At 43.0% G+C, this 20,650-nt stretch overlaps 8 protein-coding genes across 8 annotated transcripts; 4 read left to right on the top strand and 4 right to left on the bottom strand. All coding sequences in view use genetic code 12, as the record gives it.

The window, feature by feature from the left end:
• Window positions 1–387: 387 nt before the first annotated feature.
• Window positions 388–765, top strand: PICST_30273 (predicted protein; the record flags this gene model as incomplete). The annotated part of the gene is made up of 1 exon (XM_001383179.1): window positions 388–765. The coding sequence occupies one exon, from the start codon at window positions 388–390 to the stop codon at window positions 763–765; it is 378 nt and encodes a 125-aa protein (XP_001383216.1).
• Window positions 766–917: 152 nt separating this feature from the next.
• PICST_70378 (ATP-binding cassette transporter activity) lies at window positions 918–1,975 on the bottom strand. Its single transcript, XM_001382652.1, has one exon. It carries the CDS (start codon window positions 1,972–1,974, stop codon window positions 1,012–1,014), a length of 963 nt encoding a protein of 320 aa, XP_001382689.1. The 5' UTR covers window position 1,975; the 3' UTR covers window positions 918–1,011.
• A 271-nt stretch (window positions 1,976–2,246) lies between these two features.
• Window positions 2,247–5,143, bottom strand: GCR3 (the record flags this gene model as incomplete). The annotated part of the gene is made up of 2 exons (XM_001382651.1): window positions 2,247–4,659; window positions 4,693–5,143. 2 exons carry the CDS (start codon window positions 5,141–5,143, stop codon window positions 2,285–2,287), a joined length of 2,826 nt encoding a protein of 941 aa, XP_001382688.2. The 3' UTR covers window positions 2,247–2,284.
• A 258-nt stretch (window positions 5,144–5,401) lies between these two features.
• SAM4 (AdoMet-homocysteine methyltransferase) lies at window positions 5,402–6,415 on the top strand (the record flags this gene model as incomplete). The annotated part of the gene is made up of 1 exon (XM_001383178.1): window positions 5,402–6,415. One exon carries the CDS (start codon window positions 5,402–5,404, stop codon window positions 6,413–6,415), a length of 1,014 nt encoding a protein of 337 aa, XP_001383215.2.
• Window positions 6,416–7,403: 988 nt separating this feature from the next.
• On the top strand, window positions 7,404–10,825 carry GCV2 (Glycine cleavage system protein). The gene has a single exon (XM_001383177.1). It carries the CDS (start codon window positions 7,645–7,647, stop codon window positions 10,744–10,746), a length of 3,102 nt encoding a protein of 1,033 aa, XP_001383214.1. The 5' UTR covers window positions 7,404–7,644; the 3' UTR covers window positions 10,747–10,825.
• A 673-nt stretch (window positions 10,826–11,498) lies between these two features.
• PICST_81872 (WD-repeat domain protein) lies at window positions 11,499–13,648 on the top strand. Its single transcript, XM_001383176.1, has 3 exons — window positions 11,499–11,614; window positions 12,056–12,428; window positions 12,507–13,648. Exons 2-3 carry the CDS (start codon window positions 12,198–12,200, stop codon window positions 13,620–13,622), a joined length of 1,347 nt encoding a protein of 448 aa, XP_001383213.2. The 5' UTR covers window positions 11,499–11,614; window positions 12,056–12,197; the 3' UTR covers window positions 13,623–13,648.
• A 186-nt stretch (window positions 13,649–13,834) lies between these two features.
• Window positions 13,835–15,354, bottom strand: TEF1 (Elongation factor 1-alpha (EF-1-alpha); the record flags this gene model as incomplete). The annotated part of the gene is made up of 1 exon (XM_001382650.1): window positions 13,835–15,354. One exon carries the CDS (start codon window positions 15,352–15,354, stop codon window positions 13,978–13,980), a length of 1,377 nt encoding a protein of 458 aa, XP_001382687.1. The 3' UTR covers window positions 13,835–13,977.
• Window positions 15,355–16,846: 1,492 nt separating this feature from the next.
• Window positions 16,847–18,887, bottom strand: PICST_88034 (predicted protein). Its single transcript, XM_001382649.1, has one exon. The coding sequence runs from the start codon at window positions 18,564–18,566 to the stop codon at window positions 16,974–16,976; it is 1,593 nt and encodes a 530-aa protein (XP_001382686.2). The 5' UTR covers window positions 18,567–18,887; the 3' UTR covers window positions 16,847–16,973.
• Between the last annotated feature and the right edge of the window lie 1,763 nt (window positions 18,888–20,650).

Genomic DNA, 20,650 nt, shown 5'->3' with positions numbered 1-20,650 from the left:
GGCTGAGTATTGGAATTTAGTGATCTCGGCTGCGGATGGCCCATCTCCAGAAGTCCACCGGCTCTCGAGAATTCTTGCAAAATTTCATATGCTTCAGCCGCGAGGGTCATCTACTGCTTCCACCGCCCTCAACAACTTCTCTAGTGGCTTACCGAACCGACGCCACGTTACCGGCTCATGAAGACATGGTCACCGAAGACTGGAGCCCGATGCGTTCAGGTGACATGCGACATGTGACCATTTCTGTTGGTTTTCACCTTGAATCGCATACAGTCCTGTAAACAGTAGAAGTAACTTTTGTTTACATCTAAAGTACATTCTTGTTAACTAGTGAACAAATTCTTGAACATTCTTGATCATAACTCACTTCCTAATACATATATCATCATGAACGAATCATTTAACCGGAGCCACGATTTGCCAATTATAGAAGACGTTGAAAACCAGCCACTTCTAGACAATACGCGCGAGATCGAGAATACCAACTCCATTGAAAACCAACTCAAATCTGCTAAATCTGACCTTCAGCATCGCAAAAGGGGTCCCACAACGCCGTTGGCTGCATCTATGAACGACCACGTTGTTCTTAGAAGAAAACTCGACCGTCCCGCTTCTCAAATACGGTATCTTGAATTCGGATCTAATGAGCTTCTAGAAGCAAAGTACCAGAGCTGGGCTCTTGCTGAACAGTTAAAGAGAAACGAAGAATTGGTGCGTTTTCTTGAACTTGAAATGAAGTTTGCTGAAGAACAACCACCATTGTAGTTTCGTCATCCAATCAATTGCATTCCCATCATCTAACATCTATAAAGTAAACTATATTCAATTCATAATGATTGTAATGATCATGTGAAAGGAGAAGTATACTTGGTATAATGTATATTCATAACATAATGTCTATACGACCACCTAGCATTAACTGTATCATATATTATTCTAATTTAACAAGAATAACCAGATATATATCATATTATATACGAATCATAGTCTATCCGAGATCTATCCCGTGCTTCATATGTTTCTCGTAGCCCTAAAGTATTTGGCCAACTGACTTTCGTCAGCATCAAAGTATTTGCCATCACGAGCATTGTTCCAATCATTGTGTCTCTGTTTCATTTTGATCTTTTCTTCCTCTCTTGAGCCTCTCGCATCTAAATCACGCTGTAACCAATATACGGCCAATGGATGCAACGATTCCACGTATTGGACTCTTACTGTATCGTCCTCGAACGAGACTTTTTCTTCCTGGTTGTTGACGAAACGAACCTTTTCAATCTCAAAGTCATCAACCTTGATTCCAGCATCGAGATGAATGATTCTGTCGCACCATTTTTTGCCCAACCCATCGAAGATATGAGTTGCATAGACTACACAGCATCTTCTTTCAACACACTCCTTCTTCAAGAACTCTAGCAATCTCTGCCTCACAATCACATCCAAATCAATTGTGACTTCGTCAAGAAGTAAAAGCTTCCATGGCTTCACCAATCCCATGGCTATCTGAACTCTTCTACGTTCACCATCACTGATTCTCAACATCGACCAATCAGGATCAATGTCGAGAATATCAAGCAATTCGTCTCTTCTCTCGCTATAGCTTTCACCTCCAATCGAAGAGATCAATAAGTTGACAGGGATGTCCCTTTTAACCACAGAATTAGCTGCCCATTCGGTTCCTAAATAGGTGATATAGTTGTTAATGTCAGAATTGTGTTGCTCGTTTCTGTCGATTCTAAATTCAAAAGGGTCAAATCCTCCGATTTTCAACGAGCCCTTTTTGATTAATGTCTTTCCAGCCAAGATCTTAAGCAAAGTCGACTTTCCAGCTCCGTTGGGCCCCACTATCAAATTGGTACTTCCCCAGGGAATCTGGAGAGTGATGTCTTCCAAACCGATCTTGCTGGTTCCGGCAAATTTGTAGGTGAGATGATCAGTCTCGATCGCCAACGAGGTGTCGGTAAGATGGTCTGTCATTTCTATATACTGAATGTCTTTATATGTTCTAAGAAGAAATACATTATAAAATCCTGTCAAATATGCCAATTTTCAATGCGCTTATATAACCAGACTTTTAGTCATGAGACAATGCGTAAGAATTGCGCTGTGCTGCGACTGCGAAAAATCAAAAAGCGTTTATTTTTATAGTACAGAAAGCGACCTATACACCTTTTTTGCTCTACAACTTCTAGTTTTATCACTCCTTTCGATTACCAGTCTCTTATTTTACACATCTTACAGTTCACTAACAACTTTTAGTTTGTATTCTGTTTGTGAAATACACAGTCTATGGGCTGACTTCATCGAGCCACTGCAACATATCGTCCTTGGCAGGAACATTCTCGATGGTGTCGAAAATCTCCCTGATATCGCTCAAGTAGTCAATTTCCAGGTTCTTGATATACCTTCTGAAATACGACTTCAAAAGGCCCTTGTACTCGTAGAAGAGCCATTCCTGGTCGATTCTTTTCGATACTTCCAATGCTTCCGGATCTTCGATATCCTTTGTAATCTTGATGATTTCATTTTTATCTTCTTGAAGCTCACCAGAGATGGCATTCAAGTTGCGTGTAATCGCATTGAAAAGTAGCAAAATCAATTTTTTGAATGAGTCGCCTTTGTCCGTGGCAATAGAACTGTTAAACAACACCCTGTTCATGGACTCCATACAAGAAACATTCTCGAGAATCAAGTTATTCTCAAGATCTAAGGTCTTCAAGACCAAGTTCTCCGGCTTCAAGATTCCAAATTCAATCAAATATTCAAGAATCAAGAATACTTCTTGTGGTTGATGAATCCACACTCTGAAAATGGATTCAATGATCCAGTTTTGTCTGTCAGTGATTTCTTCTGGAGAAATCTCTTGCTCCTCAAATTTAGGCTCCTGCTCAGTATATTCAATAGGAGAGCCACTCAAGTACTTCAATTTGTTGACGTCACGAGATAAGATACTCACAACCGAATAGATGGATCTAGATCCAATGTAGGCATATGTTTGGAATATTAAATTGATCATGAACTTAATCCCATTAATGTCAGGGAACTCCTTGGTAGCTTCAAGAATTTCCTTGCACAACTCGTCGAAATCAGTGTTAGGCTTCCAATGAGCAACGACAAAGTCATACACTTTACTGGCAACACCATGCAATGGCAATTCAGGAAGGGAGAAGTTGAAGAAGATCTCTTCTTGTGCAAATACAGCTGGCTTAGCAGCTAATTGTTCTCTCTTTTCGAGATGAATCTTTTCGAGAATTTCTCTCGTGCCTTCTTGGTTGTATAGGGCAGTGTCATAATCCAAAATGAATTTTGTTTCATCTTCAAAAAGAGAGATATTCAAGTACTGATAGAATTCTTCCAAGTTCACCATCTCGGATGTTTCTGGATTGACAGCCACAAAACTGTCTTTGATTCTATTCTTGTTTGATAATCTGACTTCTTTAGCGATCAAATTCTTGATAAAATTCTTCTTTGGATGATGTCTCAAGTGTTTGAACTTTTGTGAATCAGCAACCCATTCATCCCACTTCCAGCTGAACTCGAAGTTGGAAATTTGAGTAGTCATCCAATCCAAGAATCTCAACTTCAACTCATAATCCAATGTCTCCAAGTTATTGTAAAAGTATCTGATGGCTCTTCCAAAAACGGGAGCAATTGATTCCGGACTTTCTCTACAACAGGAAATCAACACCGTATAATAGTAGATTTCACGGTATAATGTGACTGGCAATTGGAAAATCATCGTCAAGATACTTTCGACAGCAATATCTTCAATTTTCCAAGTCGACAAAGGAGGAACGTTTTCACCAGATTTGTTATCTTCGTGAATCATAGTCAACAGGTCGATAGAAGATCCTGGAGGGGCAAACAAATCTTTAGAGAAGAACAAATCCAAGATGGATAATTGGATAGAAGCCTCATTCTTGTTGAACGATAAGTTTGTTAAAATGTCAAACGAAAGATCCTTGAAGAACAAACCAAAGTAAGAATCAATTCTTGGTACCGTTTCGAACTCAGTGGAGTTGTAGACTTGGAACAAGACACGAGAATTTTCTTTCCATAACTTGTCAATCGAACCCACTGGCTTGTACTCTTGAACTTGTGCAATTGTTGGCAAAGAAAGTTGAGGTAATTGGTGCTTAACTAAGGCATTTGAAATAGGGTTATTCTGCAATGCTTCCTCGATAATAGAAGCCAACAACTCGGAGAAATCCAAGAAAAGCTTGTGCTTCAAGTTGACCCAATCTTTTTCTTCACCTTGCAATGTAAGAATGGCGTTGTAAATCAAATCAATCATCTTGACTGGTTCATAAGGCAATTTGTAATTGTCGAGCTTTGAGTCAAAAGGCTGTAACAAGGTGTTTGTAGCACTTTCTACGATTTTGAAGTCTTTGGCTAAAGCGACTAACTCGTTTACCTGGTCAATTAGTTCCTGCGAAAAGTCGTTGCTGAACAAGTAAGGAACGGCAATCAACAGGTTATAGAAGATTTCCTGAGCAGTTCCATTTCTGTTGTCTGGGGTTTCGTTCTGCAAATCAATTGCAAGTTTCAAAAATTGTTTGAATATGTTGATAATCGAATATCCTTCAATGATAGGAGCCAAAGTGGCTAAGAATTTGAGAATAGACTTCAAGTTGTTGAACACTCCAGCATCTTCTTCGTCTACTGCTGAAGCCTTAGTCTTCTGCTTGGATTCACCATCTTCATCAGCTTCTTCTTTTTTAGGAGCAATAGAGTCCAACAACGTCTGAGCTTTAGCATGTAAATATTCAATAACGTATTTGGCAACAACGAAATTCTTGGAGTTACAGATAAGAATTAAGTTGCTCAAGGCATTGATCTTCTGTGGTTGTTCAATAATCACAGCATAGATAGTACTGAGAATGGCATTTCTCAAATTGTCGATCTTTTCAAATTCAGCAACAATTGGATTCGAAATATACGAAACATCCGCGACCTGATTGGCTATGTTGGGATTTTCTCCCAACCTCCGGATATCCTTACACACATTGTTGATCAATTCCTGGGTTGGATCCACATGCTGTCTCTTGGACTCAGCATTTTCGTCTTCAAATTGCTGCTGCGGTGCTGCATAATTGTCCGACTCGAAATCGTCTCTCGATCTCTTACCGGGATTGTACGAATCCATGACAATACTGTTGGCTGACTCAGTTAGTATAGTATACGGTTCTATATATATTAAAGTATGGAAATTTCACTATAAGTGAAAATAGTCGAGCAATCTTGCAAATGCGACTAGACTCTGGCACTGCATACGGACATCAAATGAAGTATTTCAGTGTAGAGCAGTGGGGTTTAGTGCAGGACGTCATCTGGTCTATATGACTACCGGAGACTGGATCAGCCGTAGTCTATTCTCCATCTGGTTCTTATATCAACTACCAGAATGTTGAGCCTAAAGGAAGCTTTGTCCAAGAATCGTCTTGTATTGGACGGTGCCATGGGAACGGAATTGGAAGCGTGTATCCCTAAAGACTCCAAGATCCAGCCTCGAAAGCATCCATTGTGGTCTGGGTTAGTTTTGCTCAACGAACCTAACTTGATCAAAAATGTCCACTATAACTATTTAGAACAGGCCGATGTGGATGCATTGATTAGCTCTACATACCAAATTTCGTACCCGAGTTTAAAGGAGCACACAGATTTGGACGATGAACAAATCAGAGGGATATGGAAGAAGTCGATAGATGTTGTTGAAGACGCAATTCTCCAGTACCGAAGCAAAAACAGCAATTCTAAGAAGAAGATTTATATAATTGGGTCAATTGGTCCATACGCGACTTACTTGGCTGATGGGTCAGAATACACGGGAGACTATAAGAATGCAAGTGATAGCGACATAGAACTGTACCACCAGCCTTTACTTGAATACTTTCTAGGTGACGATAGAGTAGATACCATTGGCTTTGAAACCATCCCTAGTTTCCAAGAAGTCAAGGTTGTCTTGAAACTATTATCGCACTTGTTTGCGGAACAAGAAAAACGCAAGTACTACTACATCAGCTTCAACTTCGACGAGGCCACCATCACAGACGGAACACCTACTGAAGTGGTTATTTCGTATATCGATAGTTTCTTGGACAAGTATCCTTTCTTGCGGAAGTATATGGTGGGACTTGGACTAAATTGTATAGACTACCACAAGATCGGAAGCATTGTCGCTAAGATCAACGATTCCCAGACTTCAGCACAAAAGCCTTTATTTCCACTTATAGTGTACCCCAATTTCACCATAAAGTATGTCCCAGAGGAAGACGACTACAGGGCTTACAAAGACATAGAAAAGTGGAAGGAACTTGTTAGCGAGTGGGTGACAATTCCCAATGTGAGAATGATAGGAGGCTGTTGCAGCACCTCGCCCAAAGAAATCAAAGAAGTGAGAAGAATCATTGGTACGTAGATTGTGACAAGTATGTAGTATGGACTAGAATGCAAAAGTTGTATTGTTTCTACTATTAAAAGGATATGTGATGGAGGAGTCATCTGGGTATCAAAGAAGGGCCCCACCTACTTACATCTGTGTCTACATTGGGGAATTTGGCTGCAACTTCATTATGCCTCGAATTTCGGGTTGCAGTTGCGAAATTGCAACCGTTTGCGCACTTATCGGTGCAAGACGCGTACAAAAACTCATGCAATCATGTGATTCCGAATAGACGGGTCGACATTCTGCATATGGAGAATCCTCTGGAGCGAAGTCAAGATGGGCTCATGGTGTAGCTCGCAACCGTGGATAGAGATAGGGATCATACAAAGAGAATATCCAGAAGAGAGTTAAGAAAGCGAAAGTAAAAAAATGAAACCCTAAGCTGTCACGAGACTCCAGCGAAGTCAGATCTGCCGGGGTCTCTTCGGCACTGTTTGCCCTAGAGTTCTGCGTCCGTTGCCTTTCACGGCCGTGGGTGGCATGGTGTGCGTCGGAGTCAAACCCGAGTCAACAGGAAAGTCGCGCTCGGAGATGAGCAAAAACGGCTCCATAGAGATTATCTGGAAATCCAGATCGGACAAAAAGAGCAAGAGACAAAAAGACAAAAGACAAAAGATAAACCAAATGAAAATACCAGTAAATACAAAGACGTACAGACACAAATAAATATATATGGAATTGACTGTGATACGAATCTTTCACTTCTCTCCCGTACGATTATGCGCTTATTTGTCCTGCTACCAGAGAATCGAGTGTCCGTCTCTATATTATTCGATCCTCGGCGGTCGCAGCTTTACCCGAGTCAAAGTACAATTATACACCTGTGCAACTGATAGGCATTTCTCCAGGTGATTGTGGAATTTTTTTCTTTTGGGAATTTATTTTTGTTGTATAAAATCGATTGAGATTCCTCTCATTTCAGTCTCGGCAAACTTCTTCACGCTTCCAAGTTCTGCTTCATCTTCAGGTTCAGCTACTGCTTCTCTTACGGCAGTTCTTGTCTATCAGTGTCTACGTGCACGGCATACTCACCTCTATCGTCTTATCACAGACTCGAACTGGTTTCAGATTTCACCATAGATCGTTCTGTAAATCCAGTCAATTTGTTTCAAAACACCCAAATCATATTTGCCTATAGTTCCATAGAGTCACTCAACAGTGCTATTATCTATTACCATTACTTTTCATAACTCCCATACAGCATGTTCCAGGCTAGAGCCATTCTTAGAGCTGCCCGTTCCTCTCGTCCTGCATTGAGAACCCCAGCCTCATTTGCACCCAGAGCTATCTCATTTGCACCCAAAACGGCTAGCTTGAGAGCTTTTGCTACCAAAGCGGACACTTCATCTGTCAATTATGCCAAGGTGTACAACCCCAACTCCGAAAAGGTGTCCATCGGCAACTTGGACACTTTTGCCAGAAGACACATAGGCCCCACTCCAGACAACGTGACCAAAATGTTGTCCTCCTTGGGCTACAGTGACTTGGACGAATTCTTAAGCAAGGCCATTCCTGAACACATTCTCTACAAGAGAAAGTTGAAGATCGAGCCTGCGCAAGGTTTCACCGAATCAGAAATGCTTGAGCACTTGCACGAAATTGCTGGCAAGAACAAGATCGTCAAGTCATTCATTGGTAAAGGTTATGCTGGTACCAGATTGCCACCAGTGATACAGAGAAATTTGTTGGAAAGCCCAGAATGGTACACTTCGTACACACCTTATCAGCCAGAAATCTCTCAGGGTAGATTGCAATCGTTGCTTAACTACCAAACCATGGTTACCTCTTTGACTGGCTTACCCATGGCCAACGCCTCGCTTTTAGATGAAGGTACTGCTGCTGGTGAAGCCATGTCTTTGTCTTTCCACAACTCGAAAAACAAAAAGTCTACTTACGTGGTTGACTCTAACATCCATCCTCAGACCTTGCAGGTGATCCAATCTAGAGCTGAAAAGATTGGTGTTAAGATCGTAGAATTGCCATTGTCAACTGAAGAAGGTGTAGAACAATTGCAGAAGCTTTCTAGTGATGTTTGCGGTGCCTTGGTTCAATACCCAGGTACTGATGGTTCTCTTTACAACTACTCTAAGATCGGTGAAATCGTCCATGCTGGTAAGGGATTGCTTGCTATGGCTACCGACTTGTTGGCTCTCACTATGATCAAGCCACCATCTGAGTATGGTGCCGACATTGCCTTGGGTACTTCGCAGAGATTTGGTGTTCCATTCGGCTACGGTGGTCCACATGCCGCTTTCTTTTCTACCAGCATGAAGTATTCCAGAAAGATTCCCGGAAGAATCGTTGGTGTCTCTAAGGATAGATTAGGCAAGCCAGCTCTCAGATTAGCCTTGCAAACCAGAGAGCAACATATCAAGAGAGAAAAGGCCACCTCCAACATCTGTACAGCTCAAGCTTTGTTGGCTAACATATCTGCCATGTACGCTGTATACCACGGCCCAGAAGGATTGAAGAACATTGCTAAGAGAGTGTATGGTTTCACAACTTTGTTGGCTAACGAAATCGCCTCTTCTCACGAAATTACCAACAAGAACTGGTTCGACACTTTAACTGTTAGATTGAGCGGCACTACTGCGGATGAAATTTTGGCCAAGGCTTTGAACGAACACAACATCAACTTGTTCAAGGTCAATGATTCCACTGTCTCTGTCACCTTGGATGAAACAGTAGAAGCCCAAGATTTGGCCAGTTTGGTCGAAGTTTTCACCGGTAAGGAGTACGACGTCGCTTCCATTGGTGAATTGCCTCAATTCCCAGCAGAAATCTTGAGAACCGACGACATCTTGACCCATGAAGTATTTAACACCCACCACTCAGAAACTGCTATGTTGCGTTACTTGCATTTGTTACAGAGCAAGGACTTGTCGCTTGCAAACTCCATGATTCCTTTGGGTTCTTGTACCATGAAGTTGAATGCTACTGTTGAAATGCAAACGTTGTCGATTCCTGGCTTCAACTCCATCCATCCATTTGCTCCTATTGACCAAGCCCAGGGCTACAAGGAGTTGGTGGACGAGTTTGAAAAGGACTTGAACGATATCACTGGATTTGACGCCACTACTTCGATGCCTAACTCCGGTGCTCAGGGTGAATACACTGGTTTGTCTTTGATCAGACAATACCACAAGTCCAGAGGTGACTACGAGAAGAGAAACATCTGTCTTATTCCTGTCTCAGCCCACGGTACCAACCCAGCCTCTGCTGCCATGTGTGGCTTGAAGGTGGTACCAATCAAGTGTTTGGACAACGGTTCCATTGATTTGAAGGACTTACAAGAAAAGGCTGAAAAACATGCTGAAAACCTTTGTTCCATCATGATCACCTACCCTTCTACCTACGGTTTGTTTGAGCCAGGTGTCAAGACAGCTATTGACACTGTTCACAAGTACGGTGGGTTGGTTTACTTGGATGGTGCCAACATGAATGCTCAGGTTGGTTTGACATCGCCAGGTGACTTGGGTGCTGATGTTTGTCACTTGAACATCCACAAAACCTTTGCATTGAGTCACGGTGGTGGTGGTCCGGGCCAGGCTCCTGTCTGTGTTAAGGAACACTTGAAGCCATTCTTGCCTTCTCATCACTTCCTCCAGACTCCTCACTCGACTTCTGAGTCCATCAAGGCCGTCAACTCGGCTCCTTACGGTTCAGCTTCTGTCATCCCAGTGTCTTACTCATACATCAAGATGTTGGGAGCCGAAGCCTTGCCATATGTTTCTACAATTGCCATGTTGAACGCCAACTACATCTTGAACAAGTTGAAGGACCACTACAAGATCTTGTTCATTGACCCCAATGCCTCTGCCGACGAAGGCTTGAAGCACTGTGCTCACGAATTCATCTTGGACTTGAGAGAATTCAAGGCTGTCGGCATTGAGGCCATTGATGTCGCCAAGAGATTACAGGATTACGGTTTCCATGCCCCAACCATGTCTTTCCCTGTTGCCGGCACCTTGATGATCGAGCCTACTGAATCAGAAAACTTGGAAGAGTTGGACAGATTCATCGACTCGTTGCTTGCTATCAGAAAGGAAATCGAAGCCTATGCCAACAAAGAGCCATTGGGTTTGGTGTTGAAGAACGCTCCCCATTCATTGGAAGACGTTGTTTCTACTCCACAGGCAGACTGGGACGCCAGAGGCTACACAAGAGAAGAGGCTGCCTACCCATTGCCATTCTTGAAGACGTCCAAGTGCTGGCCTACAGTCGCTAGATTGGACGACACCTACGGTGACATGCATTTGATGTGTACTTGTCCATCAGTCGAGGAAGTGGCATCTGAACAATAGGTTCAGATTCAGTTCGTGTATGTATTTTAGTATTTATAGATAGAAAAAAAAATCGAATAAGAGATGTTTGACTTGGTGTAAGAGGTATGTAGAGATGGACAAAGACAGAGAATTTCTACAATAGATATGAAAGGAGATGCCAGACTCGACAACATTCCATCTTAATAATAATAATATCAATGCCATTGTATTTTTATAATTACGGAACAATAATAATACGACACATTCTCGTACTTCAACGCCCTAACCCAGGTTGATTAACTAGATTAGGCATACGCAAATTAAGCATAGGGCAATGTGGTAGTGCGACTTTCTCAGCCATCTCTGCTCCTGTCCCCGAAAATCGAGACGTGGGGAAAGCCTCTGGGCGCCCGTAGAGAGAACCTTTCAGTTCTTCCATTGGTTGTTGGAATTAATGAACGTGTACAATAGGTATTTCTAAATAAGGTTATCTACGTAGGTGTCCATGTGTCTATCTATGTGTGTGGTACTTATTTGTGTATATATATACGGGGTTCCCATATATTTATCCTCGCTATCACCCTCGCGATTTCTCTCTATTCTTTCTCGCTAATTGCATTTTTCTCTCACTAATCGCGGCACCATCCCTTATTTGCAAGCCTCTCTAGACTCCACCATCTCCAACTTCTCCGCTTCTTTCACCAAGCCGTTAACACGCCCGAGCCTCGTAGGATTGCTTCACGAGTCTTACAGAAGCTATTTCCAGCTTTTCCTGTCCATCCAATACATATTGGTATAACCACAGTCCAAGCGCAGGTCGTACTCTGTCGCACCGACCCTGTTTCTCACTTCCGTCGTGCTACGGAATTCTCACTAGCGGGAGCTCCTCCACACCGACCTCCCGTATGTCGTACCAGATTCTGTCGTCGTCGCTCTGTCACATTTCTCCCACCCTTATTAATACTACCACCAACAACAATAATGTCAGTAGCAGCGAGAGCTCTCAGTACACAACTCCTGCTAGCACACCTAATTACATCAGTGACACACGGTACCACGACAGTCGCAATAACTGGTCTTCTGTGGTCAACACTCTAAATCTGTCCCTGAACAATCTGAATCTGAATCTGATTCTGAAAAATTTCAACCTCAACCCGACTCTGAATAATTCCAACAATACTTTCACCCTGAATAATTTCTACACCAATCTGAGGTTGTATATCCATCCCAATCCCGAGTTCAATCCGAACCCCAATAGCAACAACAATAACAATAACTTGAACAAGCTGAGTAGTATCAATCTGTACAACCTGAACGCCCTGTGTAATCTGAACATACTGAATAGTAGTCTCTCTTTCTCCAACCTGTATTCTTCTTATAATTCCAACGACTACAACACTCCAAATCTGTCCAATCTGAATTTCAATCTCGCCTCCTCGTTCGAACACCTACATCTCCGCCACTCCAACCATACCCAACCGGCACCCACCATGAACATCGCACCTTCCAACTCCCCCGCAGATAGGACCTCTTACTACTTCTCGCAATACCCATTGTACTGCTCTGACTGGCTGCTGATGGCTGTAGATACTGATTGTATAGCTCTCTCATCATACAAGGAAGGATTCACCAATAAGCTTCAGGTCGTCCATGGCCTTAGTTACGAAGCTGACTATGCCAAAAACAAGCTCTACTCTCCTGGTCTGGCTGATATAGATGATGTCTCGTTAGATAGATCATCACCTTCTACACCTGGACCGGGTTTCCACCAACAGTATCTCTACAATAACGTTTCACAGCAACAACAACAACAACAACTGCAGCAACAATATTCGTACGATGATGAAGTTGTAGAAGGTTTCTACTTCCACAAAGTGGCAGAGACATCTGTGGACTACCCCATTACCAACTTGCAATGGGACCCCATGCTTAAGAATGGCAACGAGGAAAGACTTGCAGCATCACTGGAGGTGCTACGGCTCTACAAGGTGGATCACGATCCCTTCGACCAGAACGGCGAATACAAACTCGTTCAAACACATACATTAGCTAACAACACTACAAGTACAGCTTCCTCGACGAGTTCTAACGGAAACTCATCTAAACCCATCGACGACATCAACACTTTTCCTCCTGTGACTTCTTTCGACTGGAACAGAACAGACCCAAACATCTTGATTACTTCATCTGTAGACACCACTTGCACTGTGTGGGATTTACATCGTTCACATACACTTAAGCAACGTGATGATGGCAGTACGCTCGACACAGCCACTGTGAAGACGCAGTTGATAGCACATGATTCAGAGGTATTTGACGTCAAGTTCGTTCACAACTCAACCAACATCTTTGCCTCAGTAGGAAACGATGGATCGATGAGAGTTTTTGACTTACGATCTTTAGAGCACCTGACCATCATATACGAACCAACATTGTCTCCTCCACTGACTTCGTCAAATGTGGCAGCTTCTACAAGTGCTTCGGCCCTACATTCCCGAGCATTGTTGAAACTATCCACCTCTAACATAGATCAACATCATCTAGCTACTGTTGGTATCAACTCCAACCAGATTATCATTATCGACATGAGAGTTCCTGGCCTTCCGGTAGCTACTCTAGACGGTTCTCTTGGTGGCAGAAACGCTGCTGCCATTAACCTGATCAATTGGCATCCAACTTCTAACTACTTGTTGACAGGAGGTGACGATTGCCAAGCTCTTGTCTGGGACTGTAACAATTTAACTCTGAATAAGAATGCAGCAACAAACACAAACTCGGACCTCGGTGTAGTTATCGATAGTCCAGTACTAGCATATGAAGAAGATCTAGAGATTAATAATGTTTGTTGGAGAGGTGAACTGGGGGACTGGATGGGTGTAGTCAGTGGAAAGGGTTTCCAGGCGGTGCTGATGTAGTGATCAGAAATGTAATATAATGAAATGATAATATAAGGTTATTGTAGACACTAATCATACTTGGAAGTGTATCACATAGAAGTTCTCATATAATACGATCACTCGCCCAATCTATCTTCTGAGGTGTGTCTAGGTTGCTTCTACTTTGTAGCAACCTTAATGCCATATACTCCAGCATGTTGTCTATCAGTTAATGTACAACTACATTTTCACATATTATTACATTTATCAAGTACATGAATATACACTAAAATTATCTATACCAGTTCAATAATCCTAAACAATATCTAGTATCGTTCATTGGAAATGTAGCTAACGTATTGATATTAAACTGAATATACGTAAATTAATCAGCTTACTTCTTACCGGCCTTGACAGCAGCCTTGGTAACCTTACCGGCCTTGTCAGACTTTTCAACAGACTTGATGACACCGACGGCAACGGTTTGTCTCATGTCTCTGACGGCGAATCTACCTAAAGGTGGGTAGTCAGTGAAGGCTTCAACACACATTGGCTTGGTTGGGACCATCTTGACGATAGCAGCATCACCGGACTTGACGAACTTAGGGTTTTCTTCCAACTTCTTACCAGTTCTTCTGTCAATCTTTTCAATCAAGGTGTCGAACTTACAAGCAATGTGGGCAGTGTGACAATCCAAGACTGGAGAGTAACCAGAGGAGATTTGACCTGGGTGGTTCAAGACGATAACTTGAGCGTTGAAAGATTCAGCAGCCTTTGGTGGGTCGTTCTTGGAGTCACCACAGACGTTACCTCTTCTGATTTCCTTGACGGAAACGTTCTTGACGTTGAAACCAACGTTGTCACCTGGGACACCTTCAGTCAATTGTTCGTGGTGCATTTCGACGGACTTGACTTCAGTGGTGACACCAGCTGGGGCAAAGGTGACAACCATACCGGCCTTGATGATACCGGTTTCAACTCTACCGACTGGCACCGTACCAATACCACCGATCTTGTAAACATCTTGCAATGGCAATCTCAATGGCTTGTCGGTTGGTCTCGAAGGTGGTTCGATAGCGTCAATGGCTTCCAACAAGGTCTTACCAGAGGACTTACCGGCCTTGGTTTCCTTTTCCCAACCCTTGTACCATGGGCAGTTTGGAGATGGTTCAATCATGTTGTCACCGTTCCAACCAGAGATTGGGACGAATGGAACAGTCTTTGGGTTGTAACCGACCTTCTTGACGAAGTTAGAGGTTTCCTTGACGATTTCTTCGAATCTGTTCTTGTCCCACTTGACGGAGTCCATCTTGTTGACAGCAACAATCAATTGCTTGACACCCAAGGTGTAGGCAAGCAAAGCGTGTTCTCTGGTTTGACCGTCCTTAGAGATACCAGCTTCGAATTCACCGGTACCACCAGCGATAATCAAAATAGCACAGTCAGCTTGGGAAGTACCAGTGATCATGTTCTTGATGAAATCTCTGTGACCTGGAGCATCGATGACGGTGACGTGGTACTTTGGAGTTTCGAACTTCCACAAAGCGATATCGATAGTGATACCTCTTTCTCTTTCAGCCTTAAGTTTGTCCAAAACCCAAGCGTACTTGAAAGAACCCTTACCCAATTCAGCGGCTTCCTTTTCGAACTTTTCAATGGTTCTCTTGTCAATACCACCACACTTGAAGATCAAGTGGCCGGTGGTAGTGGACTTACCAGAATCGACGTGACCGATAACAACGACGTTGACGTGTGTTTTTTCCTTACCCATTGTAGATAGACTTAGATTGTATGAAACTAAAGGACAAAAAAAAGAGAAAAAGGTCCAGCAAAATTTTTTCTACAATGGGAGGAACTGGTCCAATTTATATAAGTGCAAAGGGGGGTGAGATGGAGGTGAAAAAGTCTGTTCTCGCAGAAGAGGCAAAATGTCGCGCTGAAAAAATTAAAAGAAAAAAAAGTTGCTGATTGTCCCAAGTTGCCAGCGTGTGAGATGTACTACAACTGGATGGGGCTACCAGGGTGTGCCAGGGAAGAACAGAGACAATTGGTTTCCGCTACGGTTTTTAATGATGCCAGAGGCTGGACAATGTAAGGGCTTCTTTCACATTATGCTACTGAGAATTTGGCAGAACATCTCGGGCCCATTCTCCTTCTACTTCCCCCTTTTGACAAAATCCATTTATCTGACAGAGTGAAAAATTTCGCTATAACATCGTTTGCGACAAAACACAAATTGTCTGCATAAATGTCGCGCCTCTGGATCATTCCAGAATTTACCACGAATCGGCCCCGGTTTTACTCTGCGTACTTCTCCGCCACGAACCAATGAGTCAATCGGTTACCAACCTTATCGTACTTCATGAAACACATGACCTTCCCGGGTGGTCTAGGGATTGATCTCAGACGTTGACTCATTTCTCGTTTTTGCTTTTCAGTCCAAATCAGTGAACCTTGTCCATAAGTATATGTTTCATAGTTAACAATAAGTGTACGGAGGCGGCAGGTTATGTCGTGCCTGTACACGTGTCGGAGTGTACACAGCACCTCTTCTCCCGAACTGTTATCTTCATCTGGGGGATGCTTATGGCAGGAGATTCTGTAGACAGAGCCGTTGGCATATAAAAATTGTAGCAAAATGATCTGAAATCGTTGGTCCATAGCAGAACATTGTTTATAGCCAGCTTCTGACTTAATTGTCTGCTTCTTTGTCTTCCCGTACCTCTTGCTAGACTTGTGTGATGGTCAGATACTGATGAAAAATTCTCTGCATTTCTCAGATAGCCCTGCGATGAGTGAAATTTTTTTGTATGGCAAATGTCGCATTCCACAAACTTGAATTTTTCACTATGGGATGAGCTGAAGGCTGGCTATGAGATGCCCTGGCAGTCTAAGCATACCATAGACGGCTTCGTTGCTAAGTATGAACCATTGACTTAAAATGTAAGCGTAGTAAACAAGCGTAGCAAAGATAAAATTCAATTGGGCATCATTCCATATTTATATCTGTCGAATTATTCACCAATTGGCCTCGTATTTGATACTGAATGTGGGGCTTGCATGCCTAGTCTGGATGATTTTCAGATAGTATTGTATGAATTGTAAGAGAATTATGTGAGACAGCAGTATTACATGGCAATAACTATTTAAAAACTCAATCTTTATAAGATCACCTGTAGGAGCTTAGGATCTGTATGAAGTTTGACTATGAAAGTATCTCTACAATAAGTTGTATTAGAGAATCAGTATAGTTTACAATCAATCTGTATGGTTTATGCATTTATAAGAATTGGTAAATAATAAATATAAATAAACTGTAGAACAATATGGATAGAGAATAACTACTGATACATGGATTGAGCTGATTCTGCCATGCTATCAGTTCTTTCTCTAGTCCTTGGAAATGGCACTTTCATTCTTTGCAGCGGCAGTGTACGATTTGCGGAAGATCTCCAGGTCAGCATTGGCATTGGTTGTTCTGGCGCTTCCGTCACCTACACTGATAGCACTGTCTATAGATGAGCGCGTAGTTGAAGTAGACGATCTTCTTCTTTGGTTTCTCGCGAATTGTGGATCGGTCTTGGTACCTTTAGATGTAGCAAACAATCCCAAGATATCGGTCAAGGTGACGACACCAATTAATTTTCCTGGTAAACCGAAGTTACCTTCAGGAGTGTTTGCATTAGAAGAAGATGCTGACGAAGGGTTGGCACTAACATTCAAAGTTGCTTCAATAGTGACAGGCGATGAGATGGAGTTTTGGTGAGTTCTTGTGTTGGACTCCACAATCCACAAACGATGTGATTGCGTAGCCACCAACTTGGCAATGACTCTGCCTAGCGAACTCTGCTTGTTGACATGGAAGATAGGATACTGGTCTTGGCCCTCTTCAATGCCTTTCTGGCTCAAGTTGTAGCTGATGAAAGTCAACACTGACTTGAACAATAAGTGAGAGTTCTTGGAGCTTGAAACGTTCTTGACGTCAACAATAGATATATTGCCGATAAGTGACTTTGTTCTGTCAATGACAGCCAAGGAGCTTACTCTTTCGTTGAACATCTTGTATAAGGCTTCGATCAATAACTGGTCTTCGTAGATGAATATGGGGGTACTGGAGCCGATCTTCAAGTCTTGCAATGTAGAGTTCAAGTAAAAGTCAAGCGAGGGGAATCTCCGGGCGTTCTCCCACATGTATTTTATCAATCTTCTTTGCGACAATATTCCTGTAATCTTGGTAGACTCAAGATTGGTGATGGCTACACGGTGAACTCCGTTACCCAATGTCTCCATCACCTTGAACAATGTGTCGTTTTCCGTAAACTTTATGAAGGGGTTTTTTGGATGAAGTTTGATGATGAATTCTATGGGTACTTCTTCTCCTCTTTTGGCTTTGTTGATTGTCTGGGTGATGATCTCATGCTTCTTGGCTGTAGAGTCGTGTTCATTGCCTATCTCACTGACAGAAAGCTCACTGAGATTGATCTTGTTCATGATCAATAAGAGATATGTGTTCAAGTCTGAGTAGTCAAACGTCAAACAGCTACTTAAATCGTTTTCATTAGAGGACGAAATTGAGACAGGCACCGAGGTCAAGTTGTTTGATACCAACGTTTCGAATGCTTTTTGCACCGAGTAAGACGAATTGATATAGATCAATTTGTTGGACTCGGTCAATTCGCTCAAAGGGATCTCCGACCAGTCCATACCTGATACCGACAAATGGTGGGAATTAGAGCCGTGATGTGGAGCACCGTGCTGCTGTTGACTGAAAGACGAAGTCCGTGAGCTTATGGACGTGTTGCGGGACAAGCTGAACTGGTGGATTTCGTCATCGATGGTGTTGTTGGGCAAGGGAGGTGGCGAGCTCAACAATTCCACGATGGAGGGTTTACGTGATGCATGGTGCTGATGGTTAGAAGGGTGGTGGTTGGGCGTAGTTAAGGGCGACGAGGGTTGTTGTCTTTGGAAGGGGGGATTGGACATTCTGATGGATTGGGATGACGAAAGCTAACGGAAAGTGATGAACGTGAGAAGTGAGATGTGTACGAATGTCAAGGAAAAGTTGATAGGATTGAGATGTCGATGAAAAGCCCGTCAAAAATTAGGGAAAATAATTGCAAATGAGTACTGAGAAATGACACTGAGATTGAGAAAAGCTTTGAAAGAACTGGGATGAACTGAGACTACTGTGATAGAAGTTCTCGCTTATTCAGATAGATGACAGTCAATTGCCGTTCTGCGCAATGTTGGACGTCCGAAGAAAGTGTGATATGGATGGGTCGATCGGGGATACGTTGTAAGCGGCGGGTCTTATCTGTCTTTTGGAATGACGAAGATGACTTCAAATATTGTTTTTCAGCGAGTGTTGAATTTAAATTTGAATTTGAATTTGTCTACAAATGTGGAGAAAAAATCGTGACAGAAACTGATGAGCGAAAAAAGCTCGACACACAAATTCTGACTCGAGGCTACACTTTACAAGATAACAACGGCTATAATTACCACTATAATTGCAGTGTGAACGAATCAGCGAAGGTGCATATGAGAACAATCAAATGAATGTAAATGTAAAATACGAACACAGCAATACGAATACTTCTGAAATACAATACAGAGCTGGTACAAGTGCAATGGGCTCAGGGAGGTCAAGAAAATTGTACTGTGAGCAATAATTGAGTACCCTGAGATAGCGAGAAAACTGCGAGAAAACTGCGCAGGGACGAGTGAAAATAGCGAGAATAGCGAAGAGATTGCTCGGTTTTGCAGGGACTTTAGCCCAGAGACCCTTGGCAGAAACCAGGAGAAATTACTGAGACTGGCGTTTTCTGCAGGAATCGACTTACTACCAGAACAGCAGGATCAGTTCATGACATCACGAGTCACCACTTAAGTGTCTGAACACCACTCTGTTTCGGTGGATCGCCGGGCAAGAAGATAATGGAACGTGGGAATTTTGTTTTGAATGACTCTTCTTCATTGGTGATTAAGAGTCATTACTGGTGCTGGCAGACTTCTGCTGTGATGCTTTCATTTTCGAACTGAGAGATTGGTCGGAGTTACATTTCCAGAACTCCATCGATCTCCGCCTTAAGTTCGTACGGAGGATCGAATGGGGCGATGTCTGCAGGCAACTAGCTAAACTGACTTAGCTGAATCGATTTGTCCGGGAATCTCCTGGCCAGAGAAACCTCGAGAATAGTGACTCAAAAGCCAGACGCAAATTGATAGGACGAGTGGAAGTTGGGAACTGGTAGCGCTGCAAACTCGAAACGAGACGCAAAGAGAGTAATTAGAGGAATTTACGGAGAATGCGATGTCTTGGGTTCTTTACGAGTAGGAGATGAGCCCAGCACCTGTGCAAGGCATGGTCGTATACAGCTCCCGTTTACTTGAACGAAGACGAAGAGAAAAACGGCCGCGAGTGCGCTTTCCGAGCGCTTCTCTGCTTTTCTAAGTGAAAAATTCTATTATTGGCAATTACTACAGAAGGCTTACGACTGGCAGATACATCGTCGTTTAGCGGCACAAAGTCCGGAGCGTGCATGGGAACAGAAACCATCTCAGTGAACAAAAGCTGGAGTCCGGATTGTGCAGCGGCGAGAGGCCAGGAGCAAAGGAGAAATTCCAATGGCATTAATTTCTGTTTCTGGCAGTTTTGCTTTTGATGGCATCCATGACACAGAAGGAAATGCCGAGGAAGAAAAGGGGCCAGCGGGCGGTACAAACATTCGTAGCGGAGCTTCTAGGAGTCGGAGGCTACTGTCAGCTCACAATTCTGTTGGATGTTGGCCAGGGGCGAAACTGTATGGATGCTGTCGTTCAAAAAATTTGAGATTGGCAGACACTCGGCCAAGGGTTGCTATCTCAACTATGACCCCATGTTGCGCCGCCTAACTCAAGCTGAACAGCAAATGGAAATAGAGTGAGAGGCCACAGATGCGCACGCTGGAAAATAGAGAAGATGAACCTCGGGAGCGCACAAAATAGGGAGAAACGAGAGAAGGGCCGGCGAGAGATGGAGAGAATTTGAGATTCAGGTAGGACTAGAAAGGTAGCGCCGAATAGCT

This window comes from Scheffersomyces stipitis, chromosome 2 (assembly GCF_000209165.1).
Source record: "Scheffersomyces stipitis CBS 6054 chromosome 2, complete sequence".
Taxonomy (NCBI): domain Eukaryota; kingdom Fungi; phylum Ascomycota; class Pichiomycetes; order Serinales; family Debaryomycetaceae; genus Scheffersomyces; species Scheffersomyces stipitis.
This window is presented reverse-complemented; position numbering and strand designations above follow the sequence as displayed.